The sequence below is a fragment of the Coptis chinensis genome, chromosome 2 (assembly GCF_015680905.1).
Source record: "Coptis chinensis isolate HL-2020 chromosome 2, ASM1568090v1, whole genome shotgun sequence".
Lineage (NCBI taxonomy): Eukaryota > Viridiplantae > Streptophyta > Magnoliopsida > Ranunculales > Ranunculaceae > Coptis > Coptis chinensis.
The window spans coordinates 27,612,243-27,625,140 of NC_141457.1; the positions used below are offsets into that span (position 1 = coordinate 27,612,243).

The 12,898-nt window shown below is 41.1% G+C and overlaps 1 protein-coding gene across 1 annotated transcript; it reads left to right on the forward strand.

Annotated features, from left to right (window-relative positions):
* Positions 1-277: 277 nt before the first annotated feature.
* On the forward strand, positions 278-691 carry LOC147515603 (uncharacterized). Its single transcript, XM_086592976.1, has one exon. It carries the CDS (start codon positions 278-280, stop codon positions 689-691), a length of 414 nt encoding a protein of 137 aa, XP_086449102.1.
* Positions 692-12,898: the final 12,207 nt, after the last annotated feature.

The window sequence follows — 12,898 nt, forward strand, 5'->3', positions numbered from 1 at the left end:
AACCAAGTCTAGCAAAACTTGAACTCCCCCTTTCCAAACAAGCCATCTCACGCCCAACCAGATAAACAAACCTCTTTCCTTTGGTTTCATAGACCATATATTTCTTAGTATACGAAACCTTCTTCCTCAATGATGGGATATAGCCCTCCACTTCTAACCGGAGAGTCCTCGTCAAGTAATGCAAGTAAATTGGAGAACATACAACAGAAATTACAAAGTCTCTTCTCCTCCAAAAAGGAGATCAAACTAGTAAGCAGCAACGAGGTGGAAAACATGAATGGAAATAAAGCTTACAGTGCTAGGTAAGATGTTCGGTGGACACCTAATAGGCCTGACGGATTTAGGAGAAGAGCTCCACCGGATATGGCAGACTAGAGGAACAATATCCATGGATTTGATTTCCCCAGAGCATGTAAAGGTGGTGTTCGAACAAGAAAGTGAATACAAGTTTGTGGTCGACAATGGACCATGGATAGTTCATGGACACATCTTTTCGGTAAAAAAGTGGAAGCAAGTAGAAGATATTGAGGAGTACTTCTTTGACAGAGTGAAGTTCTGGGTGCAAATTTGGGGGCTACCAAGAGCTCGAATTAATACAGACAATGTGACAAAGATTGGAGCGGAAATAGGGAAAGTAAAGGGCCGGGATCGATCTATCATGTCCACTGGAATTCAAGAAACCAGTAGCTAGAGTCAGAGTAGATATGGACATCAAGGAAAGACTTACAAAGGATGTAACCATCAAGCTGGAAACAGGAGCCATGTTCCATGTTACGTTCAAGTACAAAAAATTAGATATATTTTGCTACTTCTGTGGAGTCATCGGACATGATCATCATCTATGCAGAATTCGAGCACAATATCGATATGATATTATCAAGTGTGGGGGCTCACCAAAAGACATCAAGCCTTTCTTTACAAGTATGATCAGGGCCAACAAGTTCTACAATGGCATAGCGGGCAGAGGCACACAATCCATTACCTTCTTAGGCACGCCACAAAAATTAAGGTATAATGAAACTCCGGCGGCCAGTGGTGGGAGCTATCACAGACGTGGGGTAGCTCAGGGAACACATAGACAAGATGATAGGTGGGACATGCATTTGATACTGAGGGGGCTACAGAGGACATATAGAGACAAGGAGATGAATAAAGCCATTAAGGAAGAAGGCATGGAGGGTCAGAGAATGGTAGGTTCATCTGACACTATAACGGATAGTTTTACAGAGGGGGATATGGGCAGGGGAGTAGAGCTGGACAGCCAGGCCAGGTCAGTGGCCACATCCATTGGGTCCATTGGAAATCATTTAATGAGGCCAGGCCCAATTGTAGAAACAGTTAGGATGGAAGAAGCAATGGACATGGGCATCGAGGATGTGGAACAACAGGAGGATGCCCAAGTGGTGCAGATTGGGGAGGCCTTGTTAATGGAGAGTACAAACACTAGTAGTGGGAAGAATCTTCTTGGGCTAGGCCCAGATAAAGAATCTGATATAGGAAGGCAGACAGACATGATTATGGGCCTTGATGATGTGGATCAGAGGGAGGAGGCCCAACTGGTTCAGATTGGGGAAGCCTTGTTAAGTACGGAGAGCACAAACATCAACACAACTCACGAATTTGAGACAGCTACTCAGCCACCCTCTAACCCTAGATCTGTCTTGGAACTCCAAGCCAATCTCATCCCGTCCCCTGTAGATGATAGAAGTCATACTTTGGAAACCCAGGTGGAATTCAATGCAGACAGAGGCTCCCCTTTCAAGCCGGCTAGGTTGGTTAGAATAAATGGGAAGACTTTTAAACAGCTGGCGGAGAGGAATCCGAGAAGAGGGGAAAGACTCTCGATCAGATCAAAACCAATTTCTCTCCCAACAAACACTCCCCTTTTAAACACATAACAGAGCAAGGAGAAACCAAAAAAAGGAAGTTCAGTAGCATGGAAGGCAAAAAGGAAGAGGATGGAATGCTAGGAAGAGGGGTGAGGATGCAGTAAACAGATCCAAGAAAGCAAGGCTGATGGCAGAGGATATGCACAAGAAAAGCAAAGGGCACAAGCCCATTCCCAGAAATGCACAGATAATTAAGCTCTTTAATGGATCAAGTAAGCAGCCAAGGGACCAAGCTAACAGGACGATTAACCACCCATCACATCGAAGAGAAATGGAACAATATGAATCGGATGAGAGTGTGACCCAACCCACTCCTTTGGCGGTGGATGCTTCACACCTGAGGAATCAAGGGGCCCCAATGCTTGTATATGAGGAACCGACTGCAATGCAAGAGGAGGAAACAGACAGTGGTGCTTGGACTGGCTATATCAACCATTCAGATGATCAATCAGTGGACATGTCTATCTCAAGTGGTTATACAAGGAGCTCAGGATCTGGATCAACAAAAGTGTTCGTGGTGGCTATCCCAACACAACCACCTTCACCTCAATGACGATCTATGCCTGGAATTGCCGGGGTCTTGGTTCTACCACGACGATTCAACATTTAAAGAACCAAATTAGGGGGCTAAAGATAGATGTAGCGTGTTTGTCAGAAACTAAAGTTGATAGTAGGAAGATAGAAGAGGTAAGAAAAGCTATTAAGTTTGAAGAATATTTTGTTGTGCCAGCAGATGGGCTCAGTGGAGGCCTAGTAGTGATGTGGAAGGAGGGAGTGCACTTGGAGATACTTGGGGCTACGAAGAACCAAGTAACAGGTAAATTTACACAGTATAATTGCTCAGTAGTTTGGTTTTTTTCTTTCATATATGAGGATCCGACCCCTAGTAAAAGGCAAAGAGTCTGGCAAAGAGTCTGGTCTGAGATAAGGGATGTTGCCCTTTAGTCCCAGGGCCTTGGTGCCTCTTTGGGGACTTTAATGTCATATCATCCCTTGATGAGAAGGTTGGGGGCAAAAGTAGGAGAACCAAGTACATGGATGACTTCAACAACCTGATCAATAAGCTTAGGCTTGTGGACTTGGGGTTCAGGGGGCCCAAGTTCACCTGGAATAATAACAGAAGACCTGGGAACCATGTCCTTGAAAGGCTTGACAGAGCTTTAGCCACTCCAGAGTGGCTGACTCTTTTTCTACACTCGTGTTAATACTTTTGTTAATGCTTCTTCTGACCACCTTTCCTTGCACATCATCATGAATAAAGAGGAACCCCATTCTCACAAACATTTCCGTTTCTTTGATATGTGGCTAAAAGATAGCTTTTGTAAGCCTTGTATTGATGAGGCATGGAATTCTATAATGAGTGAGTTACCTGATTGCAATGTGATATCTAAAATGCATACCACCAAAGAAAATCTCACTGGCTGGAACAACCATGTCTTTGGGAATATCTTTCATAACATCAAGATAACCCAAAAGAAGCTTGCTCAAGTGCTGATGAAACCTTTCAATATTGTCAATCATTATAAGGCTAAAGAGCTGAAATCCACCCTTCTTGATTGGTGTACAAAAGAGGAAAATTTATGGAAACAGAAATCTACCAATCAATGGATTAAAGAAGGGGGTAGGAACACTAAATATTTTCATCTCTCTACTATATACAGAAGAAAGAAGAATAAGATTGAGAAAGTAAAAGATGAAGATGGGAATTGGAAGGAGGGAAAGGAGGAAATGGGAGTAGCTATCAATAGCTACTTCACTGAGCTCTTCCCCTCTGACAACCCAGAACCAAATAGAAACTTTCTGATTCTTTTTCAACCTTGTATCACTGAAAGAGAGAATGAGATGCTTACTACAATACCTAATGATGAGGACATTTGGCATGTGGTTAAGAAGATGGGAAAGCTTAAGGCCCCTGGGAAATCATTGGCCCTAACATCAATGCTTTTGTAAAAGATTTTTTTATCAATGATAATATTAACCCTTCTTTCAATGAAACTTACATTGCCTTGATACCTAAGATATCCAACCCTGACCATATGTCTAAATTTCGACCTATTAGCCTGTGTAATTTTAGTTATAAAATCATTGTTAAGCTGTTGGCTAATAGGCTAAAATGCCACATAAGCAAAATTGTCTTTCCTTACCAAGGGGCTTTCATTAAAGGGAGGAGTATAGGAGACAATATTGGGCTGGCTTGTGAGGTTTTCCATAACATGAAACATATGAAAACCAAAACAGCTGGTTGGATAGCTCTTAAGATAGACATGGCTAAGGCTTATGACAGAGTTGAGTGGGCTTTTCTTGATGGCATTTTTGAAAGCCTTGGATTTAGTAAGAGGTGGAGAGAGTTGATCTTTCAATGCCTCTCCATGGTTACTTTCCAAGTTCTCTTGAATGGGTTTCCCTTGCAGAACTTCAAGCCTGAGAGGAGACTTAGACAGGGTGACCCTCTTTCACCTTATCTGTTCATTTTGGTTACTGAGGCCTTATCCAGAATGATTGCTAAGGTAGAAAATAATGGAGAGGTTCATGGCATAAAGATTAGAAGGGGTTGTATGTACTAGTGTACTCGTACCCCAACGAACGATCATCTTTGGGTACTACTATAAGAGCCGCCCACTAATGAGGTGTGTTTGCTTGCCCACTATGGCAGTCCCGCTTGCCTACTAGTGAGGCGTGGTTGCTTGCCCGCTACTGTGACATCACTTGCCTACTAGTGAGGCGAGCTTGCTTGCCCGCTACTGTGGCAGTCCCGCTTGCCTACTAATGTGGCATTTGAGCATGCCCTCTATTGGAGCAATGACACTGCCCACTAATATGGCACCCAAGTTATATATAGCAGGTCCAAAGATATGTCAAGGGATTTTTTCCATATGAAGCTTTTGAAAAGATTTCATACAAAAAGGGAAATATCTCATCAAATAAGGAAAGGGTATTTTAAGCACATATTCATTTTCCTATAAATACCCAACAATCATTTCAAACAAAGAACTACGTGCATTTTTGAGACTTGATTCCAGAGAATGATTTGGATACGTAGGCAGCCATTGGTGGTACAGTCTCTCTCACTTCATATCAACCTCTCCAACAAGATCATTGGTGTATTTGTGTGGTCCTTATTGATGGGCCCTCTTCCACGTTACTTCTTCCAAGCACCATTAATGGCAAAAACTACAAGATCTCAAGTGAGCAAGAATGCAAGATTACAACAAGAAGAAAAAGCAACTTACCCAATCCCGAAGTTCAGACTAATCAGGCGTTGATGAATCAACCAACCGCCCCAGATCTGCAACCTCAGCCTTCAAAACTCCAGGTGCCACGACAGCACAGATCTAGACGTACACAACTTCAGGCTCCAATAACTCATCCTCAAGATCTAGATGCTACAAATCCAAACGAGGCAGATCCAAAAAATATAGAGATCCATTAAACAAAGTGAGACAAAAATGTCAACTATCAACAATAGTGAAAACACAAGAGAATTTCCACAAGTGCTCCAAGACGTTATCGAATCTCACACCCTTACTAAGCAGAACACCGAAGTCAACCATGGCGAAAAGCCGAATGAAGAAGTTCAACAAGCATATATTCAAGTTTCAACTAGAAACTGCGTCTCACAAACATAAGTTGTTTCATATGCCATAGTTCCTATAAAAGTGCTCTCCCCTACCAAATCTACAACTTTCAAGGTTAATCAATGGTTGTTACTCGATCTCATACAAACAGGCAAACAAGAGTTCATAAGTCTAACACAACAACTCGCTAGATCAAGAGACTATAAGTTAAAGAGTTAATGACTATTTAGTACCACGAACTTTCACATTTTTTCCTAAATGGTACCCAAACTTTGTTTCTCGCCTATTCGTACCACGAAGTTTCAATTTAGTACCTCAGTTAATTTTCCATCCAATTCCGTCCAATTTCACTAACGGCGTTAGCACTATTCACACAGCACCATTCATGTGAACAGTGTTTTCACTATTCACATGAACAGTGTTTTTTCAAAAATTCAAATTTTGACAAACAAAAAAATACTATTCATGTGAACAGTTTTTTTTAAAAATCAATCTTAAAAATTAATTATTTAATGAAAAATATTTTTAAAATACTATTCATGTGAACATTTTTTTTTTGGTAATCTAATTTTTAAGATTGATTAAAGATTACAAAAAAAAACAACTGTTCACGTGAATAAACACTGTTCACGTGAATAATATTTTTTTGTTTTCCAAAATTTAAATGTTTGAAAAATACTGTTCACGTGAATAGTATCGTGTGAATAGTGCTAATGCCGTTAGTGAAATTGGACGGAATTGGATGAAAAATTAACTGATGTACTAAATTGAAACAAATCGAAACTTCGTAGTACGAATAGGCGAGAAACAAAGCCGGGTACCATTTAGGAAAAAAAACGAAAGTTCGTGGTACTAAATAGTCATAAACTCATAAGTTAAAAGACACAAGTTTTACATCCTCCAGCGTCTTAACAATGCAAATCTAGACTTTTATAGTCTCAAATTCCATTTCTTTTGTTTTGTTTTTTGGTTTTTTATCCCCAGACTTCAGGGATGGAATAATGCTTACGCAAACAAATTACTATCCATGACAATCCAGATCCAAAAGTTTGCAGTCTCAAAGCAACTCGTGGAGGAATAAGTTAACTACCTAACAATGAGGCACTACGACAAACAAGCGTTTTTAATAAGCAACAGTAAAAACTGACAACGAAGAAGATGGACAACACAGAGAACATTTAGATTGTATGCACACCATTATGTCTAGACTACCTATTGCATAGGAATAACAACGTATAATGGAGGAAGATGATACATGGCTAGAATGCAGAACATCAAGAAGGATTCAAACCAGATATTCAAGACATACCTGGTTTCACCACCAATCTTGGCCAACCTAGCTACAACCTACAGGGTAACCTATTGGAGCTTACTTTGCCGCTACATATACTGCAGTAAGTGCAGTACTGTTCGTTGATGGAGAAGACAGTCGTCCGATCTTCTTCATTAGTAAGACACTAACGGGGGCAGAAACCAAATATTCGAGAATTGAAAAAAAAAAATCGCTCTAGCATTGGTTCATGCTGCCAGGCGCCTTAAACCATACTTCCATAGAAGACTAGTTAAAGTATATATGGAGTATCCTCTTCACAAAGTTTTCCGATGTGCTCAAGAATCAAGCAGACTCGCGGAATGGGACATCTACTTGAGTGCTTATAACATTACCTCCGAACCTCACGTTTCAAAAAAGGGTCATGCACTTGCATCCCTAATGACAAATTTCCCTATCGACGATTTCATCCACGAAATCAACCAAGACGAAGGTATCTCTAGTGAATCGGCCACAGTTGGGGACGAGGAAGCCTCGTCAAACCATACTGACTCTTCATCCAATTCATAGATTGTTTACACAGATGACTCACATAACAAATCTAGCTATGGATTAGGATGTGTTTTTTATTAAGCCAAATAAATCGGCTATTGAGAGCTCAGTTCGTTCTAGGTTCAAGGCCTCTGACAATGTAGCAGAATATGAAGTCGTTCTTTACGCCATGCGCACAACTTTGGACTTAGCGAATTCAATAAAGAAAGTCATCTGTGTTTGGGCGAGTTTCAGCAAATGAACTGTGTTCAATTTTCTCACCTTGCCCGTTCGCAAAATGGGGTTTAGACATCATTGGGCCTTTCCCTAGTGCTTCGGGGAATGTCCGTTTTTTGTTGGTTGCTACTGATTACTTTACCAAGTGGGCAGAGGTACAACCCTCAGTGCACATACAAGTTTCCGACGTTAAGTGGTTCCTATGGAAGGATATAGTGTGACGTTTTGGTGTCCCTGCTGAGTTAATATCAGACAATGGAAAGCAGTTTGATGCAGAAGAAATACACAAGTTCTGTGCTAGTCTCTATATTCAACACAATTTTTCAACACCCTATCACCCTCAAGCGAACGGGGAAGCCGAGGCGACAAACAAGTCAATCTTAGCAATCCTCAAACGTCGACTTGAGCAAGCTAAAGGAAAGTGGACAAGAGAGCTACAAGCCATTCTATGGGCATGAGCAAGCTAAAGGAAAGTGGACAAGAGAGCTACAAGCCGTTCTATGGGCATATAGAACCACTCCAAAGCGCTCAACAGGAATGTCACCATTTAACCTGGCTTTTGGAGCAGAAACCGTATTACCTACCGAAGTTTTTGCTGGGACAACCCACACTGCTGCCTTAGATGATGGTCTTATTGACGAATTACTAGTTCATTCAAAAGCCAATGTACATGAAGTATGTGAAGAAAGTATTGCTCGCCTGCTCTATTACCAGGCAACAATGAAGAAGCAATATGACAAGAAGCTTCGCTTGAAAGCTTTTCATTCGGGTGACTAGATCTTATGCAGAAAATCCAAGATCATTGATGTAGGGAAACTAACTAGGCAAAAATTGGGAAAGACCTCAGCATAGGCGAAAATGTCGTGGAGTTTGCGTTTTCAACACCTTTCTCCATGCACTAAAAAGTCACGGAGTTTACGTTCGCAACACCTTACTCCGCACATCACCGAGTCATGGAGTTTGCATTTTCAACACCTCTCTCCATGCACCAAAAAGTCATAAAGTTTGCGTTTCAATATCTCTCTCCATGCACCAAAAGCTGTGGAGTTTGCGTTTTCAACACCTCTCTCCACGCACCAAAAAATCATGGGGTTTGCGTTTTCAACATCTCTCTCCATGCATCAACAGTCGTGGAGTTTACGTTTTCAACACCTCTCTCCACGTACCAAAAAGCCGTGGAGTTTGCGTTTTCAACACCTCTTTCCACGCACCAAAAAGTCATGGGGTTTGCATTTTCAACACCTCTCTCTATGCACCAAAATTCGTGGAGTTTGCATTTTCAACACCTCTCTTCACACACCAAAAAGTCATGGGGTTTGCGTTTTCAACACCTCTCTCCATGCACCAAAAAGTCGTGGAGTTTGTATTTTCAACACCTAATACACGTCTAAAACATCCTCCATACCTTTCGCATTATTCGAACTCATCTCCGTTACCAATGGATTATTCATATACTCTTCGACCATCTCGGTAGAGAAAACTATATCATCTGTCAGCTTTCGCACCTCTATCACATCATCATCAAGAAATACAGTGGGAATGTGATCTGTGTTGTGGATTGGTATACCATTTGTGGCATACAAGCAGACACCAGGCACACCATTTTTAGTCCCATCTTCAATAGCACGATTGGGGGAGGCTTGGACCCGTTCAATTTTCGTAAACGGTGGCTGCTTCTCCATAGTTTCAACATCCTTTTCAGAAACAAGAATATCAGTAATCATATCTTCATGGTTTAAAGCAATATGATGTGGCTGATGCTTAACACCCTAGGTAAATTGCCCCTAACCAGCTCCTTTGACATTAATACCAACACTAGCATTAACAGATGTCATGTCAAACGGGAGGTTGCTACTATAAGCTTTGTCATGCACTTGCATCGCAGATATTTCAATCACATTGTTTCATTCTTTTGCAGTAATATAATATTTATTCTTTACCATAAGAAACGAATTCCATCCGACGAAGAGGGGGCGGTATATGTACCAGTGTACTTGTACCCCTACGAATGACTATCATTGGGTACTACTATAAGAGCTGCCCACTAATGAAGCGTGTTTGCTTGCCCACTACTATGGCAATCCCGCTTGCCTACTAGTGAGGCGTGGTTGCTTGCCCACTACTGTGGCATCGCTTGCATACTAGTAGGCGGGCTTGCTTGCCCGCTACTGTGGCAGTCCCGCTTGCCTACTAATGTGGCATTCGGGCATGCCCTCTATTGGAGCAATGACACTGCCCACTAATATGGCACCCAAGTTATATATAGCAGGTCCAAAGATATGTCAAGGGATTTTTTCCATATGAAGCTTTTGGAAAGATTTCATACAAAAAGGGAAATATCTCATCAAATAAGGAAATGATATTTTAAGCACATATTCATTTTCCTATAAATACCCAACAATCATTTCAAACAAAGAACTACGTGCATTTTTGAGACTTGATTATAGAGAACGATTTGGATACGTAGGCAGCCATTGGTGGTACAGTCTCTCTCACTTCATATCAACCTCTCCAACAAGATCATTGGTGTGTTTGCATGAGTTCTCACCCAAACAGGGGCTCCCCCTCTATCACCCACCTTCTTTATGCTGATGATCTCATCCTTTTCACCAAAGCTGACTTGGAGGATAGTGTTCAGTTGAAATCTATCTTAAAAGATTATTGGGAGGCTTCTGGGAAAAAAATAAATTTTGATAAGTCTAGTATCTTTTTTAGTAGGAATGTGAGGTTTAAAAGCCAGATTAAGTTTAAAAAGTTCTGGGGGATGAGGCTGTTTGCCTCAAAAGAGAAATACCTTAGGGTTCTTATTATGCTTTCAAGAAAAAAAAAACATAAGATTTTGAGTACCTTGTGGATAGAGTTCATAATAAAATTAAAGGGTGGCAAGCCAAGGTGCTCTCCCAGGCTGGGAGAGCAACTCTGATTCAATCAGTGGCTCAAGCAACACCTTTGTATGCTATGGACACTTATATATTGTCTGTGTCCATCTGTGATAATTAAGATTGACAAGGCATGCAGAGACTTTTTTTGGAATGGTACTAACTCAACAAACAGTGTCCACACCATTGGGTGGGAACACCTATGCAAACCCAAAAGCTCTGGTAGGCTGGGGTTCAGGAAGGCTAGGGATATGAACATTGCAATGCTTTCCAAGCTACCATGGAAAGCAACTACTGATTTGGAATCCTTATGGACTAAAACTTTCACTAGTATCTATGGGAAAACTTGGATTGGAGATGTTACTAGACCCCCTGAGTCAGTCTCTTTCTTTTGGAAAGGCATACATAAAACTTTTCCGAAGATAAGTAGTAGGCTTATATGAAGCATAGGAAGTGGTGCCACCACCTCTGTCCTGAATGATCCTTGGCTAAGAAAGAATGATATACCAGCCACTCTCAAGGAAATGAGAATTGATGACCCATTAGTTGAAGGGCTCAAAGTGGTTGACCTGTTTCTTGACAATGGCAATGGATGGGATACTAGAAAACTTGATGGGCTATTCCATCCATTCATCAGCCAAAGGATTCAAGAGGTGGTGGTGAGACCACAAGGTGCTCAAAGGGATATCATGAAGTGGTGTGGCACAAAGAAAGGAGACTTGACTGTCAAGTCTGTCTACACACACCTTAATAAAGCTAAATGGACTAGAAGCTCATCCAGTTATAGTCAGAGCACTGTGGCTCAAATATGGAAAGCCCAGCTTCCTGCAAATGCCAAGTTGTTCCTATGAAAACTCTATATGAAAGTTTTACCTTTGGGATCCTTGCTAGAACAAAGGAAGATGGTGGGAGACTTTGCCTGCCCATTCTGTGGAAGGACCACAGAGTCTGATCAACATCTGTTCTTTGATTGTAATTGGACCAAAGCAGTTTGGTATGACTCTGAGCTAAGCTTAAGGGTCCACAATCTCCAAGGAGATAGCCTCAGGGCCTGGGTACAGCAGTTCCTGAACTGGTGCACAAGTGATGAGGAGCCAATAAGGAGAGCTGGAACCTTAAGTTATCTCCTCCCACATGGCATTTGGGAGGCCAAAAATGCAACCAAATTCGAGCACAAAACAGCCCACAAGGGAAGCTTGCTAAGGAAATGCAGCATGGCAGCAGACAAATGCCTTAAGGCATTCAGAGAATCAACTCAGCATACAAATACTCCTAACCTTCTGAATTTAAATCCTTTTAGATATTATGTTCCCGATTATGCCAAATGACTGTATAGTAATTAGATTTGATGCTTCGTTTCATAGGGACACATAATGGGATGGAGCTGGATGTCTAGCATGGGATGATGAAGGGCAGCTAGTGGGCACAGTAGTTCGTAGGTTCAAGGCACAAGAACCAGAGGAAGCGGAGATGGTGGCTGCAGAGGTGGCAGTACTGCTGGCTAGTAGATTAAGGAGGACTAAGGTTTTGTTTGAGGGGGACTGTGCTAATGTAATCATTGCCTTAAAGGGCACATAAAGTTCTTGGGTATTAACAGCTTTACAAAAGTCTATAATGAACCATGTTAGTTTGTTTGAATTCTGTAAATTTAACTGGATTAGTAGGTTTTCAAGTAGGGATGCGCATCAACTAGCTGGATGGACTTACCATTAGTTGGAGATGCCGCATCTTCCGAAGTGTATGTTGGATGCAAACTCTGATCCGCTCATGCTTTAAGCTTTTAATATATGCAATGTTCTTTGGTGGATTAGGTGACGAGTTCTTCTTAGTGAAACAACTCTCATTTCTTTGGTGGATTCGGTGATGAGTTCTTTGTTTTATCTTAAGATTGTGCTTGTGTTTACTTCCTATTACACCATTATTCTAATCGGTGTCTATATACTTCCTATTAGACTTAATCGGGATATTTCTCAGACTTTTGACTGGATGTTTGGTGAGCATTATACTTTTCCTGTTTCAATTTTTATAGAAAGGCGGCAACTGCATGGTTGTACACCAGTGTGTATGCCATTTGCGTTGAGTGTTTGAAATTAGAATGAACTCAACCTAGTGACTGGTCAAACTTTCAGTAATACGAAAATAATTTTTCTACGATTCCATTTCTTGTATATTGGATGATATTTAGATGGGACATCAGACATGGGAGAGTTGACATGCTTCATACATACGCAACATCTTTTTTTTCCAAAATTATACATACGCAACATCTGAGTATGACAGCTAGAGACCTTTATATAGTATATGAGAACTCATTTTAATTCATCTTTCCTTTAAATTCGGAGGTTCCAACTTCCAACCACATGGGAAAACAGATGAGCTAATCGAAACAAGTCTACCAAATTAAAAATAAAATTATGGTGCAACAACGAATTTAATGAGTCAAGTCTGTTCCTTTGTCCCACTACCTATCCACATGCTGCAATATGTAAATTGACAAGTCTACAACGACCACACATG